The sequence below is a fragment of the Aspergillus tanneri genome (assembly GCF_003426965.1).
Source record: "Aspergillus tanneri strain NIH1004 chromosome Unknown AapTan_1_pilon_pilon_pilon, whole genome shotgun sequence".
Classification (NCBI taxonomy): Eukaryota; Fungi; Ascomycota; class Eurotiomycetes; order Eurotiales; family Aspergillaceae; genus Aspergillus; species Aspergillus tanneri.
Genome location: NW_022984628.1, coordinates 2,511,861 through 2,531,192, shown reverse-complemented (window position 1 = coordinate 2,531,192; position 19,332 = coordinate 2,511,861). Strand labels below are relative to the sequence as shown.

At 44.5% G+C, this 19,332-nt stretch overlaps 7 protein-coding genes across 7 annotated transcripts; 5 read left to right on the top strand and 2 right to left on the bottom strand.

Moving 5' to 3' along the window:
- Window positions 1–2,740: 2,740 nt before the first annotated feature.
- On the top strand, window positions 2,741–3,304 carry ATNIH1004_002835 (uncharacterized protein; the record flags this gene model as incomplete). Its single annotated transcript, XM_033567520.1, has 1 exon — window positions 2,741–3,304. The coding sequence occupies one exon, from the start codon at window positions 2,741–2,743 to the stop codon at window positions 3,302–3,304; it is 564 nt and encodes a 187-aa protein (XP_033429515.1).
- A 690-nt stretch (window positions 3,305–3,994) lies between these two features.
- ATNIH1004_002834 (5'-methylthioadenosine/S-adenosylhomocysteine nucleosidase family protein) lies at window positions 3,995–6,834 on the bottom strand (the record flags this gene model as incomplete). Its single annotated transcript, XM_033567519.1, has 4 exons — window positions 3,995–4,452; window positions 6,100–6,570; window positions 6,641–6,753; window positions 6,809–6,834. The coding sequence occupies 4 exons, from the start codon at window positions 6,832–6,834 to the stop codon at window positions 3,995–3,997; spliced, it is 1,068 nt and encodes a 355-aa protein (XP_033429514.1).
- A 1,300-nt stretch (window positions 6,835–8,134) lies between these two features.
- ATNIH1004_002833 (uncharacterized protein) lies at window positions 8,135–8,403 on the top strand (the record flags this gene model as incomplete). The annotated part of the gene is made up of 2 exons (XM_033567518.1): window positions 8,135–8,177; window positions 8,228–8,403. 2 exons carry the CDS (start codon window positions 8,135–8,137, stop codon window positions 8,401–8,403), a joined length of 219 nt encoding a protein of 72 aa, XP_033429513.1.
- Window positions 8,404–11,241: 2,838 nt separating this feature from the next.
- Window positions 11,242–12,390, bottom strand: ATNIH1004_002832 (uncharacterized protein; the record flags this gene model as incomplete). Its single annotated transcript, XM_033567517.1, has 1 exon — window positions 11,242–12,390. The coding sequence occupies one exon, from the start codon at window positions 12,388–12,390 to the stop codon at window positions 11,242–11,244; it is 1,149 nt and encodes a 382-aa protein (XP_033429512.1).
- Window positions 12,391–12,997: 607 nt separating this feature from the next.
- ATNIH1004_002831 (uncharacterized protein) lies at window positions 12,998–14,697 on the top strand (the record flags this gene model as incomplete). Its single annotated transcript, XM_033567516.1, has 3 exons — window positions 12,998–13,357; window positions 13,405–13,532; window positions 13,713–14,697. 3 exons carry the CDS (start codon window positions 12,998–13,000, stop codon window positions 14,695–14,697), a joined length of 1,473 nt encoding a protein of 490 aa, XP_033429511.1.
- Window positions 14,698–15,052: 355 nt separating this feature from the next.
- Window positions 15,053–16,040, top strand: ATNIH1004_002830 (tetratricopeptide repeat protein; the record flags this gene model as incomplete). The annotated part of the gene is made up of 3 exons (XM_033567515.1): window positions 15,053–15,090; window positions 15,147–15,709; window positions 15,763–16,040. The coding sequence occupies 3 exons, from the start codon at window positions 15,053–15,055 to the stop codon at window positions 16,038–16,040; spliced, it is 879 nt and encodes a 292-aa protein (XP_033429510.1).
- Window positions 16,041–17,048: 1,008 nt separating this feature from the next.
- On the top strand, window positions 17,049–17,659 carry ATNIH1004_002829 (uncharacterized protein; the record flags this gene model as incomplete). The annotated part of the gene is made up of 2 exons (XM_033567514.1): window positions 17,049–17,252; window positions 17,528–17,659. The coding sequence occupies 2 exons, from the start codon at window positions 17,049–17,051 to the stop codon at window positions 17,657–17,659; spliced, it is 336 nt and encodes a 111-aa protein (XP_033429509.1).
- Between the last annotated feature and the right edge of the window lie 1,673 nt (window positions 17,660–19,332).

The following is a 19,332-nucleotide window of genomic DNA, read 5'->3' as shown; positions in this document are numbered from 1 at the left end:
GGAGATCGCGGTATCTTGGGCGCCGGAAGAAATATAATAGAAATAGAAGGCACGGGAACTGTTATTCCTTATCCCAATAAGAACAAACTTGATAACATTGTGTACATGCCAGGATTCCACACCAATGTTTTATCATACGCACGAATGAAGAAAGCAAGTTTTTAATGGGATAATATGCTCAATCAGATTATTTGGCGGGGTGATAAAAGCGTTATTTGTCAATTACAAGTTATCGGAGATCTTATTGTTGTTAAAGATAATCCACCAGATCATGATCAAGCTGCTTACGCAAAAGGTTAGCCAAGCCGTTGAATTTATATGGAGATACAGAGATACATTATCGACAAATGGGTTATTTTAACAACGAAGGAATTCAGCCATTACTGGTCGCAGTCAACGGAGTTGAAGTACATCCACATGCATTTTATATATACATGCCCTCACCAGAGCAGGATTAGAGATGCGATTATTAATTTCACGAATTTCATCAAGAATGGCTGGGATACGACAGTACAGAGACAATAAACACATATTAGGCAATAAGATCACTGATTTCAGGCTTTTGAATAGGATTAGCCATGAGACATTGGTACAAGGACAACCTAAGCAAAATGGTCCTTCAGAACGTGCCGGAGCAATTATTATTCTCGGATCACGAGCTCTTATAACTGAGGCGAAACTGCCACACGAATTATGGCCGGAAGCGATGAGAAGCGCTGTTTATATTATTAATCAATCACCAACACGAATTCTGGAAAACGCTATATAAATTGCTTTATGGCACTCCTCCAGATCTTTTAAGCATGTAGTTTGTGATGGTTTGGTTGTCTCTGCGCTAGTAGAGATAAAACCACTTGACCATATAAAAAGGTACAAGACGACTGATCTTCGATCAGTCGCATCTAGCGCCCTATATAGTATGTTACAGGTTCAGCCTGTGACATAGTTATTTGGTTGTCACGCGTATGTATGTACGAGATCAGGATCTCGTGAAAACACAGAAAATATCTCCACGCGCGTTTATCAGCTATCTCGTGGGATACAAGGCGTCAAATATATGGTATATCTGGCGACCAAAGCAGCGAAAGACTATCAAAGCTAGGGACGTTAACTTTAATGAATGACACGTTAATCCAGAAGACAAGAGGTCAACACAACACACAACATACAATAACAATCCTGAATGGATGAAAATATTCAAGCTATCATAGAATTACACATATATATATGGCAAATACTCACATCTTATTAGCTGAACTTAAGTGGACTATCTTGGTGGCAGTAACCAGGACAACAGGTCCCTTTTTTAGACCTGTGCCTAGTTAGAAACTCCCTGTTCAGACTTCAGAAGCAGCCGAAGCAAAGCTTATTTATCTCCCCTAAGAAGTAAAATATGTCATATTGAGAGCATATACATCCAACACCAAGAATCAGAAACTAGCCAACTGCAAAGAATATTAATGAAGTATGGTGGCAAATTATGGAAAGCTGGAGTGTGATATGAAGGCAGCAGCATAAGGCCCAAGAAACCCGGGAGAAGTTGTTCCAAAAGGCTATAGAACTTTTTGCTGTTCTATAACATCACTGGAGAGCACTAGCAAACTTAAACCATTGATAAAGCAAATTGTTGTGGAATTCAGGGGAAGTGATGCGCAGGGAGCTATTCTGTCAGCTACAGGCCAACTAGTCTAACTAGGAAGTAGATGTCCTTCGGTGGAAACACCAGGAATCACAGTATCTCAACCAACTGAGTCTCTTGCATTCCTACCTGGGTGCTCAACTAACCAAAGGATTGAGGGGTAGAATGGATACATCCGCACCGCCAAGTCGGGCGATTATAGTGTTTCCGTAACACAAATTGAACTTTATAGTCTATGGACCCTAAGTTATAATTCTGTGCAACATTAGAATGTGGAGAATTATATTTTCCGTCCTGATTTTGGAGATCAGCAGTAAAGTTTGCCAAAAATGGAGTGATGGAAACTAATAAACTATGCTTCAGCTGCGGCCGAGCAGGGCATTGTGTTCTGGTTTATTTACGGATCATATTCGGACCTACTGAATATACTCTCAAAGTGATGATCAGATGCGGTCAGAAGATGATTCATTCGTGTCTCCTATCCATGATCTGACTACATACAGAGGTGTCAGCCGCCTGGGCTAACCCGAAAGGGGAAGCGGTGGACGAGATAATCCTCCAAAAAAAATAATCAACGTAATCAAGAAGATCAAATCATTCAAATAAGACCTTTTTACCAATCATACTCTATTTCCTCTTCGGGACTAGCCGAATATCTAACAGATACTATGATTCTCAGGTTTCCACAGAAGACATCTACTTCCTATTTAGGCTAATGGTTGGCCTGTAGCTGATCTACAGGTCCCTGCGCATCACTTGCCCTGAATTCCACAACAATTCTAAAGGCGACGTTGTTAAATACTTGATAGCTTCAAAATTGTACGTTGTGGGATTTTTCGTTGGGGTGGAGACCAATACCTACCGCCGAAGGCGGGATGGGGTTGCTGAATAAGAGACGGTTAGTGAGCCTCACTTTGACTCATTGTCAGTTCAAACAACACCACAACTTTCTCGTTCCATTGTATCTTTGTAATCAGAAACTCGGCATCAGATCTGATCATTATGTGCCCTCCACTTGGAGCAGTCGAAGCAAATCAGTCCACCCCTACAGGTGTCCCGAAATGCATACCAACAGATGATCTCTCCCAAGGCGCCTACAGAATGGCACAATCATATCTACCCCTACCTATCCTGAACCACAGTATCCGTGTCTTCCTTCTCGCAGACTTCCTGGCTCAGCGCGAACAGTCAGAATGGGCTACACCGGCCAGACGCAGTCTATTATTCGTAGCCTGCATCCTGCATGACATCGGATGTGCAACGCAGCTTGACGGCCCACAGCGGTTCGAGGTTGAAGGAGCCGATGCTGCCGCTAATTATCTTCGTCAACATAACATTGTGGAATCAGACATTCACGAAGTCTGGCAGGCAATCGCCCTGCACACCAGTGCAGGAATTGCGGAGCGTATCAGTCCTCTTGCCCGTCTGGTCCGTCAAGCTGTCCTCACCGACTTCGGTAGCCAGTTGGATAAAGAAAGACAAGATGCTCGGTCGAGTGCTGAGGACTCATTTCCACGACTTGGCATTGAAAAGATATTAGGAGATGTTGTCGTTGGTCAAGCGTTGAGGCAGCCTGAAAAAGCACCGCCAGCGTCCTGGCCAGGGATTTTATTACGAGCAAAGAAGGAATCGCCAGAGTGGGATGGTGTGAATAAAGCATTTTGAGAAAGAATGGAACAAGACGCACAGCCTTCATGCCAAGTAATGGTACTTCGAATATAAACCTCTGACCCAGCCTGGTAAACACTAATAATATAAATTACATACACTGTATGCAACATTGTGACCTCATCATTCACGAAGTAGATGGATTCAATAAACACTTTGCCTCGCGATCAAAATCAGCCTTCCACTTGATACCCTCAACCGCAGCAAGTCTCACCATGGCAGCCTCCAGCACAATAAGGCTGGGCCACTGATGTGAACCTGTTTCTTGAACATAAAGGCGACAAAATAACCAACACATGATACCGCATTCAGCACACTCCCTTCAACCCCCATTACCGTGTTATCGAAACTGTAGTCTTTCTAGCTCTCGGCTGCGTTAGGCTGTGCATCACCAACCGCCTGATAGAAGCCAAAAATAACAAGAGTCGTGACCAAATCCTGGACGAGAATTCGGTTTCTGATTTCGCCTGCTACACCGCTGGATACAAAGCTGTGTAGGATATGCGACCCACCGCAGAGGAGGGACATGTATCTAATCTATTTCAACTAGTCAGTAAGAATGGAACTAAGCATGGGACAAGAAATGACGAACCCGTTTCGATATTCAAGACCCAGCAGGGAAGCATCAGATGGAAGTGAGCTGAGTGATGTGAACATGTCGAATGCGATGTTCATGAACTCTATAAACTAACTTCCCGCCAGGGTCTTCATAGCACTGCCAGTGCCCTTGTTGGCCAAGGAAATCGCGAACTTGATAAGGTTGACGACCGTTTTGACTAACCCCACTGAGACGGTGAGAGCCGTGGTGAAGATGTTGAAGTCCAACTTCATCTGCGGAGTAACTGCGACCTCTTTGTTGTCCAGGACTATTCCGTCCAGCAATTTGGCATCGAGGTTCGGGATCTCTGGGGGAACAAAACGGGTGATGAGTTTGGTGAATATGGTGGTTGAGATGGCGATGATGAGGGAAACGGCATCGAAGACAGTGAGATTGTTTTTTGCGATAACCTTGTAAAGCACACGGAAGATGAGGATATTGATCAGCTTGTTGCCAATATCCAAGATCAGCTGGATGACCTTCTGAAGCGTCTCCAGCAGTGCTCCAACTAGCTTATTGATCGTCACAGGCCTGGCCTTGAGGAGGCCTTTTGCCACCCTCAAAGTCAGCCGGATACATCCCAGCGAATTAATGATTTCGTGGGTCCAATCTCAAATAGTCATTACTTCGCTGACATCAACATCGATTTAATTAGCTCATGTTCGGTATAACATGCAGGAGTTTTCACGTTTTTTGTCAACACAGATATTGAGCTCAACCAGTGCCCTATTCAGCCTCTGGGACTACGTCTGCTCTTTGACACATAAACCGGAAATAACAGGCAATGGAGGGTTGAAGGTCTCGTCCCAGAGGGAGAAAAGGCGCGCCATACGATGCTTTACTAGTACCAGTTCAGAAACTATATACTAGAACTGCTTGTGCCACATTTTCTTGATTATGGGCCTAGATTGGAGACAGGCAATATAGTAAGTGCTTGGTTCTTATGATACTCGGCTTCCCATATCCTATTTCACTCCCTACGAGCAATGTAACAGCTTACCCAAACCTTTCGTTATCTTCCTTCACTCTTTCCACAATCTGCATGAGGCCGTTTACCTCCAATACCTCCCGTATCTGTCGTCTTTCATATATGCCTGCTATACACGCAATATAAGAATTGAGGGATATAAATACGTTGAGAATGTATTTCTACCGAGCGCGCCTTTTTACAGCTGATATTACCGAAGTTAATTCTCACTAATCAAGCTTTGAACGAAGGGTACCAAGCCAGGCGTCTGGTAACGTGGGATTGGAGAGGGTAGGGACTCCGTTCCAGGTGGTTTGACAAAGTTGCTAGGTGAATCTATTTTCCCTGGAGGGATTGAAGGTTTAGAAAGGTTCCGGCCAATACAGAAGTTATTCCGAGTTATTATTATTATTAGACTGTTGGGCTCTGGAACATACATCCCTCAAGTCCCCCATGGCGAAAGGAAAGAAATGGTTTATAGATATTAGCGAGCAGGAGTAGGCTTCATCGTGCTATGGAGTTTGGTTAGTAGCACCTTTATTATACTTAACCCGAGGAACGAACGCCCGTTCCTGGCCTGGGGATAGTTGGTCCCGTCGATGCAGATGCCTGCTTGATTAAGATGGCGTAGTCGGTCGCGCTGTGGAAATATTGTTAATTGAGCTCAACCAAAGCGACTCGTCGGCAAGAATGTCTATAGCTAAGACACACCATTGCAACGAAGCCAACATATGCGCTATGTGGTTTGGATTTAATAGATATTAAAGGTTCTTGGATACGGAATCTGCTCCTTTCCAAGGTGTCTCATGAATTTCATTAAAAGTTGTTATATCGTTACTGAGTATTTTCTGTAGTCCTCCAGGAATTTCGATAAGTCTCTGAATTTCATCTAGAATTTCGGTACATCGAGGAGCTAAAATATCAGGACATCTGAACATTCCCCGAGGCTGTTATATTCGGTGACATCAGCGCACAAGGTTCTTTTTCCAGGTGATTGAGCGAGCAGTGAAGCCCGAAGAGTTTTTTAGAGAGTTTTATAATAACAGAATTGTCACGCTGACTATGCTATATTGTACTGTATAACTTGTACACAATTTTATTTAAGTTTGTAGTATCCCTTATACTAAAACTTGGGGTCATTCCCTTGAGGCTTGCAAGCACTAGCACTTTGGTTAGGGAGATGCGATGGCTGTATATATTGCAACCCGCTTATAACACTCCGCGTACTAGATACTTGTGTCACCTCGGCGGGCAGTACAATTGAGAGGAGATGCTTTGCATACACTGCAGCGGTAGCAGCTGCATAGGGCTGCCAGTTTATATTTTTATAAGAGCCGGCGTAATCACATATCCCACGAATCACAACGCAGGGGAAGGAGTTCATCAGGCCTGCAGCTTCCATTTCGAAGCAAAGCACATTGCCGAGCTCGGACCTGAGCCGGTCTCTGGTTGTGGCATTTCTGATGACCTGGTTCCCAGAAGCGATCGTTGCATAGTGAATCTCGACACCTGGAGTTTCTCGCTGCGCCCGTGCTACAAGGCGATTTTTACTGCATGATGATGCACACAAAGGCCCTTCTAAATAAGCATAGATTGGCTCAAAGAGCATATCAGGTCCAGTATTGGCCCGCTGGAATTGTGGTAGTTGGTCAAACGAGGAGAGGTGTTTCGCAACTTTGCCGCGGTGTCGATGGTGGTCTGCGCGGAGTTTGTTAATGGCAGTGAGAAAATAGCAGGTGGTGCATTAAGAAATCCCTTCCGTTTAAACCCCGATGCTGTCGTTGTTCCCGAGTCATACGGCACCACGCCGCCGTGCTCAGGGTGCGATTGACTGACAACACATCCCCTAGCCGTATATCAGCAGAGCTGGGGACGCCAGCCCTATACCTATCATCAACCCAAATCGGATTGGGGGGAATTTAGACTTCATCCTCACAGCGATGGAAGCTGCGAAGTTTCCATGGTGGTCGTAACAAGGTTTAAGGGGCCATCAAGCATGGGGTTCCAGAAAGATTCGAGTTAGCCTTGTCCAGTCTCCCGGAGGTGCAAGCGGCACCAAACACTACGGAACAAATTGAATAGGTATCTTGTCCGTGCTCACCTTAGGTCGCAAGGCTTATCTGAATTCCGGCCTGTGCGGGGAAATGAGATGATCACCTGGCACTATTATATAACGGGTAGTCCCTCCTGCTTGTCCCGTTTGATGTTTACTGCTCTTCCTTCTTGTTTGATTGAAATCGCTGCCAGAATGGAGACAAAATGGTGCAGATTACTATCAACGACTTAAAGAGAGAGGGGACCTCGGAGCTCAGTAGCTTGGCCCTAGGTTTCCCTGCGGAAACGAAATTATATGAGATTCTTCCCTTAAAGGTGAGCTGAACTTGTTAAAGCCGAGCTGGGCATGCTGTGAATGCTAACGCTACCTATGTTTCATCCAGCTCGAATTCCTAAACTATCGGCAAGGGCGCACACAAGGCTATGCACAAGGCTGTGCATAGAGCTCCTTTGCCTATAATTAGCTCCCCCGCTGCCTTCCAGCCTTGCAAAGATAATAACTTACATATGTCCACTATAATACTCGCACCCACACATATGTCTTTTGGATTCAGCATTGGTGATTTCTTGGCAGGTGCGAACCTCGCCTACACACTATACCAGTCACTATCTGAATCGAATGGGGCAAAAGGGCAATACGTTGAAGTTATCAACGAGCTCAGTGTCGTCCACAAAGTTCTCATTCAAGTTGATGAGCTCCGAAGTCAAAACCGATTTGCCCAAGCGACGATGAATTCAATATCGCTGTTAACTAGCGGGATAAATGAGACTATGGCCAGCTTTATAACTACGTTAGACAAATACACAGAGTGCCTTAGAACAGAGGGCTTAGGGAACCGGTTTAAGGATATTATTATGAAGGGAAAATGGGTCCTGAGCATGCCAGATGAGGTAGGTAATCTGGCCAAGATTATCTATAAGAAAGTTAGGAAAGAAGGGGTCCTTAAATTTACTTTTTAAACCCAAGTCCAGAAGCTCCGAAACCTACTTCATACAAACTTGATATCCTTGAACATTCTCGTTCAATTAGCGTGCTACTATAAGTACCGACAGAGCGCTGGATGTCATATTTTATATAAAAACTCAGAACCAAGCCGTCTAACTGGGGTAATATGACAGTACGGGATATAACCCGCAAATCTCAGCAAGCCTTGGCATTAAAGAATTCGAGAACTATGGATCTCCGCTCTGGACCTCGTTTCCAAATATGAGAAAAGAAGCAGCGAGGGCCACCATCTCCGAAAATCCTCGTGAGTACTCCTCCATTTTGCTAATCAGTATATGCTGATATTGGGCAAAGGCTTCGGAAGGGCATCCTCACCACAGACTTTTTTCCGTGTAGGACAGGTATTTATCACCCATATTGAAGCGAAATTGTATCTTCAACGACATAAACCTGGAAATGTGGACTGGGATAATCTTCCTCTTGAGCCGATCTCATTTCTGAAAGAGCGGCATAATGATCAGTTCGAGTAAGGCCGACACCAGCGTTTGGCACAACTAACGAAACCTTTGAATAAAATGTTTCAATATGCCAAACTGAAGAGTGATGGTATGGTTGAATGTAGACCTTGTATCAACACTGGCACAAAAAGTTTGCCTTTCAAGAAGGAGTGTTCTACTGCTAGAGCTGAATGGCTGAAATACCAATGTCGTCGAAAAAAAGCCCTTTAAATTGGCGAAGAACTCGTCAATAGGGTTAAGTTCAGGTGGGAAGGCTGCAAATATGTCAGCTTGACCCATTTTCAGAACACATTTGCTGTATCCGTTCAAAGTAATAGAAAGAGACACAATCTATAAATAGAAGAAATCTGGCTATTGAGAACTTACGGAAGTATACAAGAGGCAACGAAAATCTAAATCTTCAAACAGGAGTCGTCAGTTGACTCTTAAAAGGCATGGGAAAGTAAAACACTGTCCTGCATATACACAGGAAGAATCTGATATCTCTGGTTGCAATAAACTTTGTGGATCCTGAGGCTCGTATTTTACCTAGGGGAACCACCCTGTTCTTCGAAGCCAATATATCTATTAAATCTGGATTCATCTACATAAATAAGGTGGTACGAGGAGAAATATGATATATTATGCCAATATTCATCACAAAAGTCTGCATTTCTCTCTCTTCGCTTTTTATCCGGCTGTCTTCTTTGATCATCCTTTACTATAAAGCGTATCGCTAATGGTGGTTTTTTGGTATATGCATGTCAAACTTGTGCAGTAGAAAAGTTGCACGTCTTGAAGATACAAACCGGGATTTTCGAGTAGACATAACATAGAGCTTCTATAATAGCTGGTGTCACTTCGTGGCCATCCTTTATTGATTAGGGGTGCTTTGATACTACCGTACATGCGCAAATTAGAGCAAATTCTGATAATTTCGCGTTTTCTGCCGCCAGCAGCTGCAGCTATCTGAGATGCATTAAGTTTATCACTGATTATCTTATCATGAATCGTTCGATATATCAATATATCTTTCGCTTGCCTTTAAGGATATGAAATATGGGGTGGGGCATGGAGGTGGCGGACGTATATTTGAGACAGGTATTGTACACACCTATGTATTATTATATACAAAGGCTAACTTAGTACAAGAGGGAGCATAATATGGCGCCCGTCTATTACCTGGGTTTTTGTTTTTTGCCAAACTTTCTCTGCATCTCCCAGGCCTTTCATCCTGTCCGGGGAGAATAATCTAATTGAATGCTACCACCCTTAGAATAGGAAACTGTGGAAACTAATTGCTTGGTCTATTAGCTCTCTGTCTGCATCTTTTTTCACTCATTTTGCTGAGATAACCACATTATTTGTGGCAGTGCTGTAATCCCTGCACGCTCGGCGTCAAGATTTCGGAAGTAATGCCCATCCTGAGGCATTTTCACACACAGCCTCCTTTTCTTTCAGGTTGACCAGGTACTATGCCTTGCTGGGCTGAAAGATGGGTAATAGTGGTAACCCCGTACCTGGATATTTGTTCGCAAGATCGACTAATCCCTACGATACTAACCAGACCGGCTCTTAATTAGTCACACACCACTATGCTGGCAGTTGGAAGAATAGACATGTGGTGAAATGCGCTAATTTACTACTTGGCTGGTGATAAGGGAAATTTGTTGTTAACCAAACAGTTTATCTCGCCATGAGATAATGAATTAATCTCTTTGCAAATATCTATTGACATCGGCGCTTTCTGCTGAGTCCTTCCGTCGTTTGCTCTATTTTGACCGATCAGAATTTCCTGTCAGTGAAATCTATGACCTGCACCTTTTCAAGTACCCCATCGAGGCTCTGAGTAAAACTTTGATGGGCGGGATCATCCCGAACGTAGTAGTCTCGATCTTCATCACTCGCAAATTCAACAATAAATGCATGTGTCATCCCATTCTATTCCGCGTTGCGCCAAAAGGAAATATTAGTCGAGTATTCTCTTTATATAAATTCTGTACACCGCAGAATATAAACAACATCACAAACAGCTCACCTGGATACCTTCTATTGAATTATCCACTCCCCCAAATGATGAACGGATGTATGGCTTCTGAGATGAAGGATGCAAACAACTGTCTTTAAGAGCCAGCATACGGTTACAGACCTAAAAACAAATATTAATAGGGGTTTCAAAGTTGTCTAATATCGTACGTTTAAGATCTATGTTCACAGCGCCAGTATTGGTTGGAGGGGATGCAAAAGAAGGGGTAGGGTTTAACACTTGCATCATCCACAGTGTCAGCGCCGACCCCTGACTTAAACTGGAAGAGAACAATATGTCTGACTGACATATCGAGTCGTTGCTGTGAAGGCGATGTATAAATATGGATATTAAAAATAAAGAATATGCCGCAAAGCAAGATAAGTGCAAGGCACACGACTGGCCTTTGTTGCTGAGAGGGCATGGTAAAGGGTAAGAAGCGCGCTCCTCTGAAAATCATTACGCGGGGTAAGTAGTGACTAGTCGATCGGAATTCGGAAATACTATCTATGGCTGCATGGCACTAGAAGACAAACAATGCAAATATGATTCCTATAAACCAGATGAAAGCAACAAATGTTCAACTACTGCTTGATTTATAAGGCCTTCTTTTGAAGGGGGGGGTCTGAATGTTTACCAAACTCAGGTTAAATAGGATTTTTAGGTGAAGACAGGAATAGATGATAAATATGCGTCTTTGATTGGTGGGTTGTATTAGTAAGGTCCGATTCGAATAGTTAACTATAAAAAAACAGGTTAGGCATTCTCAGATCATGTAGCCTTTCAAGCATTCTGCCAAGTATCTTAATTCTGAAAACTCAATCTTTCCTCCTACCATTTTGTCTCTAGTTCTGCGTCAATTGTACCCCCTGCAATACCACTTGTATCAAGCTGAGCAGAATGCTTAACCCACCGACAATTGACACCAGCCAGAAAGTCCAAAATTGCAGAGTGTCACGCCGATCTCGAATGAGATTACCAATTGAATTTGGCCTGGCATCTTTGAGTTCCTTGGCTATGAGCTCTATTCTTTCATACAGTACAGGAAAGTCACGAGCTGCGAAATAGACGGGTCGGTCTCCGACAATCGAAGTCGAAGCAATCGGGAATTGTTTTCTGGTGCATACCAGTGGGAGCAGAGAGTCGAAAAGAGAACCATGCTTCTCTGAAGGCTTGAAGATTTGGCGGAAGAGTCTTCGAGACTTTGCCGATTGACCAAAAAGAAGACGGTACGATAGCAGGACTTCTCGAAGTAATTGTGATATGTCCTCTTTATCAGCACGAGGGTCTATACCGTATCGTTCAATGCTCGCGAATGAATAAATTAAACCGTTGGACGCGAGCGTATCAAGGCAGAAGGATGGATAACTGAAAAGGGATAAGGTCCTACTGGACTTGTCGTAATCAAGGTGCAGCGCCAAAGCATCTACCCATCTAATATGAACACGCAATAATGTGTGAAGCATATATGCGTTAGTTTCCACTGGGTACAGCGGTAGCCAGGACGAAGCGAGCTTGCTAGTCTCACTTGCGACCTGTGGAACAGTGGAGGACCGGGCTGGCAGGATATTACCGAAAGCTTTCAGTAGCACCGATAAAGGGCGGTCGGAAAGCTCAGCCGGGACTTTATACGTGTCAAACACAAAACCTGACTGTGGTTGGGAAGAGTCTTGGTGAACAGCCAGTTCTTGAATTGAGCAAACATTGAAACCTGCCTGGTACAGCATGGAGCGCCAACCAAGAACGGCGAATATAAGAAGCCTCTGTGGTCCCAGCAAGTCCGATGCGTTATCGAGGATATCAATGTTTTGCAAATGTCTCACAATTTCATCGATAGAAACTCCTTCATTGATTTGCGTGAAGTCTCGAATCGCGTCAAAGAGTTTGTCCAGGCAGAGTCCCGCTAGGAGCGATTCCCCTTGAATACGTAATTCCCTCAGACAATAAGGCAGGTTTTCAAGTTGCTGAGAGAGCCAGACATCATACCAGGACATATCTATCAGAGAATCAAAGACAACATTTTCCTTATATTTCTCCGAAACTTTTCTCGCCCTGTTCAGGTCATATGTAGCGACTAAAACCGTCATGGATTTTGCTCCAGACATCAACCTAGAAGTTCTTTTGCCTGTGGACTTGTTAATAGATCTGATATTCTCAAAGGGAAATTATCCGGTGGTTACTGACCAGCTCTCATAACGATGATAAGCTGAGAGTGTACGTAGTCGCTTTCTGTTGTAGGGTTGGTACCTTATCAGTAAGACTCTGTTATGGTTATTTTGAAGCATTAGTAAACAGGAATAGACGAAGAGCGCTCAAGAGGCTTTATAACTTTCAGCATCAGGCTATGTCCTTAAGCGTTTCAGGTTCAGGTCAGGGAACACTTCAGCGCCTATAGTAACTGATCTGCTGTGGCCATAGGCTTGTCGAATAAGGATATACAGCGGCTAAGAATGTAACCCGATTAATGGGTCCAGATGGCTCGGAACGTGCTCGGGCCGCGAAATGAAACCACGCGCCCAGAGCCCCGCATATTCGATTTGTCACATATCTGTTCAACATTCCATCACTCGCGGGAAATAAGCGTACGGACAGTATTTTGCCATGAACTCAGGCGCAATAGCTAGACCAACACAGCGTAGCTCTCGCAATGAGCGCTATGTCAGCCCCATCTGGCAGGCAGCTATTGACAAGTACTTTGAGGAGCTCAGAAAGGAGGGTGTGAAAGAGTCAGCGATTGATCAGGATCTCTGGAGCATTCACAGCCCCAATGACCTGCTGCAGCAAATCCAAGACCTCGCACCTATGGATACTTCATTATCTGGGAGTTGGATGGGATCCCTACGGAGACTGGAGCCAATACTTCTAAGTCTCAACGATTTCGCTGCTGTTATTACACTAGCTCTAGGAATGAATGGCCAAGTAGCCGCAGTAATATGGGGTTCCATCAGACTTATCTTAAAGGTAGATCGATGACTGATATATTAGCTGCAGCTTGCTGACCGTATCAGTTTGCGCAACCAGTCTCCCCCGAACTCCTAGACATGTTCGAAGAATTAGGGAGAGCCTTACCCAGGTTTCGCCAATATGAGCAGGAACTACCCATGACACATTCCCTCGAGGATGCTTTGCTTAACACGTATACTGAAATCATAATTTTTTGTGCTCATTCAATTGTGTTTTTTCGAAACAATCCGAACATACACAAAAGTCGCCATGCATGGGCAAGATTCAGTAACGAATTCTCGAAAGACATATCAAATCTTCGGCACTACTCCAGGCTTGTGGACGAAAAAGCTGATATGATTCGTTTATCCAGGGAGAGTAAAACAGCAGAAACTGTCGAGGCAATCAAAGACTTGCAGGCTTCTCAGCATATTGAGATGAAACTCCCGTGTTATATGATACCATATGGTCTTAACGTTAAGTTCTTTGGTAGATCTGTGGAAACGGAGGTTTTGAAGAGAAGTCTTCAACCGGAGAGTGATTTTGAGCGCTTGAAAGTCATCGCAGTTTATGGAACAGGAGGCGTTGGAAAGACGCAACTTGCGTTGCATTATGCTAACACCTCCATGGAGTTATATGACGTCGTGATATGGATACCCGCCGAAACGCAAATTAAGGTGACTCAAGCTCTATCCGAATTTGCGAAAAAGCTTGGAATGGGAAAAGCTGAGGCTGGCGAAGATGATTATCCCTCTATACAGCGAGTGAAAGATTGGTTAAATACGTCAAGAAAGACCTTTCTTTTAATATTCGACAACGTTGAGCATCATGATCTTCTTGAACAAATATGGCCAGCCAGCAATAGGGGGTCAATCATTATTACCTGTCGGTCACATTCAGTCGCTTCAAAACGAACGACTGAAGTTATGCATCTCCAATGCTTTTCTGCTCAAACAGGAATGGATGTATTTTATTCCTTGACGGGTCGACAACCATCAAGTGAAGCTGATGCATTAGCAGCAGAGGAATTGTTTCAACTTCTTGGTGGTCTACCTCTCGCCATGGTTCAATTAAGCGAGTTCATGACTGATGGCGAGTTTTCATATTGTGAGCTTTTAAATCTTTTCAAGAAATCGGCCAAACGAATACTCGCAAGGCTAGGAGCACCTATACAATATGAACATACGCTAGGCACGGTTTGGGACGTTTCATTTGAGCGCCTTTCCACTGAATCAAGAACCTTATTGCTTATTCTCACCTTTTTTGACCCCGATCTTATCCCGGAGTCTATCCTCTCAAACAAAAGGGCGGGTATCACTGACCCTGCTTTGCAGTTCTTGTTTGATGATCTTGAGTAGGTAACTACTGCTCCTCTACGAGATAATACATCACTTACCTTAGAAATGTAGTTTTGGGGATGCTATAATCGGTTTAAGTAAAGCCTCACTGGTGAACAGGCTGTCATCCCAGAGAGCCATATCTATCCATCGTCTCGTGCAGTTTACCGTCTTTTCAAGATTGACAGCCAGCGAGGCATCAACTTTCCTGAGCCATGTAATTAGGATGCTGTCCTATAGCTTTCCTAATACATGGAATGAAAGAACGCATCAACAAGGTCATGGGTGGGCCTCGTGGGAAACCTGCAGCATAATACTCCCACATGTCAGCTGGCTTATGAAATTGACGGAAGGGCGACCACTGAACGTAACAAATATGGAGCTTTTTGCTGAGTTAGTTTTCCGCACCGGAACGTCAGTATGATCCTTGTTGTTAAGAAGGGCAATATCCACTAACATAACACAAACAGGTACCTCTGGGAAAAGGAGCAACCCCAGGCTGCGCGATCATTTTTTGAATTTGGTCTTAGGCTTGATATAAGTCATTCTACCAAAAATTCTGCGCAGGCGTACCGTTTATTAGGCCACATTGCATTGGATATGGCGCAGCCAGCAGTTGCATTATCTTCATACGAACAAGCACTGAACATCAGGAAATCGCTTGAAGGACCAAATTCGCCCTCGGTAGCGGATGTATATGACTCAATCGCTTGCAGTTATACAGAGCAAGGGAATGTTGTTGATGCCTTCGAGTACCTTTTAAAGGCGGTTAATATCCATAATGCGAACAACCCGCTGCTTATGGCCAGAACCCAGGCAATATATGCTATGACATACCTCCGAGCAGGGCAACCGGATAAAGCTCTGATCGCACTACAGCACTGTTGGCATCTGCAAGACTTGACAGAAGAGCAGGTTATTCAGTCAAAATATCCTAAACATAGTGGCGATATTATCCTCCTTGCCAGGATCAAGTATGCCCAAGGGTTGAAAGAGGAAGCTCAACAACTTGCCTCAAGAACGATCTCCATTCGTAGAGGGCTTCTGGGAGAAAAGGTCCTCGAGTGGCTGACTCACTCTTTCTAGTGTCTAGAATGTTGGAGGCTGATGATGAGAATGTGTTGGCTGCGAGGCTTTTGGGGGAAATCGTAGAGATGAGCCGAGGCGTACCGGAAATGCAAGGCCATCTCGCCCGGTCATTATGGTTTCTGGCAATAGTAGAGGATAAGATGGGAGAGTCTTCCACGGCGGAACCACTAAAAGCCGAGGCAAAGAATGCACGCAATAAGATCTGTGGAAATGAAGGAATGAATGATATTGGTAACGATTCATTCATGAACTTAGTTCCGTGGATGCTGTGGTGATATAAGCAAGTAGAAAGTTTCCCAAAAATCAAGTAACATATAAGCTCAGTGAAATCCTACCATTCAATCGAGACCGGGGCTTATACTGCTGCCTTTTCCTAATTGATTCGATGTTGAGAAACGAAATGACAGTCGCACCAGCTTCATCAACAGCATATAGTACATCCGAAGTAGCAAAAAACTTCCCAGATGTAGAGCACACCTCTAGTATTAAACTAGTCAGTGGGTGAAATAAGCAAGAAAATAGAATAAAAAAGGCAAAACTGATCAAACTTCAGTTCCGAAAGTAAAACTGCATGTATCAGATGGTTTCTCAAAATCAAAAGGAGACAGGCAAGTTCGTGAGAATACCACACATTCCCATTGGCGCTGCACGGTAAACCCAAGAGCGTAGCTCCCATAGTTTGACACAAGGAAATTGAAATATCGTTCACTGCTATACTTTTAAGCCGATTACCTGGACCAGACCAGCCGAGGAATCTATTGGATCCGCCCCTAGGCATGAAACTCATACTTTGCAAACAGATGACCGGCTCAAATCGATGCATGTAACTAGCAGTCGACTCCATTTGAAAATGACCGCCTCTGTACTAGGCGCACACAGCGGACGATGAAACCTTATAACGGAGAATCGGAGCAAATATTCATCAGTGAAGCCAATCAGCACCGAGCTTTTGCGGATGTGATACATAGTTGACGTATAAAGGAAGTGGAATGGAAAGGACTGATGGCGTTTAACGTGTGCAGTGGAGGTGGAGAGGTCCCCAGGTTTGAGAGAAAAGTGTTATGGGGAGAAATGGAGTAACTGGGATGGTAAGTTAGCTGCAAGGGCCATATCTCCACAGCGGTTACCACGCTCAGTATAAGGATCGACAGCTAGATACGAGGTCCGACGAGTCATGCATATTCTCTCACGTCATACAATCCTTATAATTCGACCTCACACGTTTGAAGAGAAATGAACAGGCCTCGAAAACATTCTCCTAGCGGTATGCCAATCCGAGTACCATGGCTCATCTGGCACACCAACTTCCGTGGCAGAGGCTGGCGACCAACTTTGACCAGAGACGCGTGGCCAGGCACAAAAAACTGCTGGTGCCTCTCAATAAGCCGCAGCAGGGCAAAGAGATCACCTACTTCACCGTTGCGTTCGCCCGTGTCCTGGCTGAGTTTTCCGCCACGGAGCGTCGCAAACATACACGGCCTGCGAAGGTTTATCACAAAAATCCAAGGCGATGATGAGATTGTGAGCGAGAAGGATGTCCAGGACGTGACGCCTATTTCTATAAGATTCGACAGGTCACACGGGACGCTAATATGCTGAGCCCGTGGGCTTGTGAACCCCATTCCCGTTACCACGTCGTCTGACCCATAGTTGTTCGACGAACTAGGCTGGAAATGTTATCTGAACGGAGGAAGAAATCTCTGTCTATAAGGAAGACCTATAGAAAATAAAGAACGCCCCGCGCTCTGCTCAGTGCGGAAAGATGAGGACTGGTGGTATAGTCAACGGGAGACGGCCCGACGTGATAACAATGTGGCTCATCCTGGGCAAAATGGAGACACTGTTCAAGATCGCGCGATACGCGCTGGAGACTGTGAAGCGAATGTGTTCCTAGAATGACATTACGACCACTGCGGGTTAAAGCAGCTAATGCAACGGACCGTCGACTTCTATGTGAGATTGAACGCACTCTACTGCAAGCCAGAGTGGTATGCAGAGGGTGAGGACTTATGGAAATCCTATTTGGGCATAGAGATGCTGGAAAGGGGGCATTTTGCAACCGAGATACTTGAACGCTACCGAGCAATGGCCAACCCTAACGCACCCCGGGAGACCAGGGAATTGCCTCTGCTCATGCAGGTACCTATTATATTCATCCGACAAAAGACTACTGTTCTACCCCTATCTATGGGCAAATGCTCTCGGAGTCAAGGAATTGTCATGCTCTTTGTGGCCCCTAGACCGGGGATATACTTGGGCTGTTCCACAGGGGCGGTTCTTCAGCTATGACACAACAATCGGCCATGGAGGCTGGCTCAGAAGTACTACATGCCCCCCCGCGGATCCCCTGAGACACGGCGGTAGACAGCGTCTGAGGAACTATCTAAAGATTTGCTGGAACTACTCGTGCGCCTGGGCATGTTGATGCAAGAATTAAATACGTGCATTGACTGAACGCAAGTCGGGTCACAATCAATTGCAGACTGGCATCTATTTCAGCTGATAGAATGGGAGAAGTGGTGTATAAAAAAGGTGCTCCATCCGGCTTGCGTGAAGCCGTCGACATGACCAGGTATGGAGACACAATAGAACAGTTCGTATAGGCTATGATGTAAATGGGTGCCATGTTAAACTTTTATAATATCATACAGAACACATTAGGTCATTCTTCCTAACTTATTTTCTTCTTCTTCTTCTTTATTTTCCTTTTTGTCTTTTCGCGGTTCATCATTCAATGTGGTGGCCACCGGGACGTCGGGTCTACCGTATTACATATTCGAAAAAGTAAATACTCCCAGGCTGGGAGGGACTGGTGACTACAAGAAGGCTGTCGCTTGCGCTTGACGGGCCGGCCTTGATGCGTGGTAAGGCCTTCCATATCTTAGTTTTCGCTTAGAAAGATTGTGAATGAAGGCAATGCGTGAGTGGCAATAACTTGAAATTCAGAGACTGAAGCACCCTAACAGGGTTATTTAGCTAATTTTATATTTTTTGACAATTTTCGTAAAATTAAACTTTTTCGCCTATTTCCAGGCTTTCTATATCTTCAAGAGCTGCTTCCATTGACTCCATTTTGGTGCAGTTGTAGAGGTTTGAATTCCTATGTCAAAAAGTCGGTGTAGGCAAAAATCGGGCGTTTGGTTGTCCCGGCCATTTGGTGGTGCCGCTGGTTTCGACACTGGATGCTCCCGCGTCACCTTGATAGGGTTGGCGCCTGATCGACAAGGGAGATCGGCACTGGTATCATAACCTGAACCTGAACTAATACAGTACAAGTCCGGTACATGGTATAATGTCACCTACAGTGGAGCGATGAAATACAACGTATATCGAATCAAAATAAAGGTCTGATTTTCCCTAATTAAGCTGATCAAAGAGCTTTATTTGTATGTATAGGCCACATATTCCAATCAGTAATCTGTTGAATAATCCTGTCTAGGCATATGGGCCGGCTTGGCGGCCAAAAGCACGATAGCTGTTATTTTCCAGTTGACAGGTAACTATAAATGTGATAACCATAACGTACAGCATAACAATACTGATAGAGTAGAGGTATCAAATTTTCAG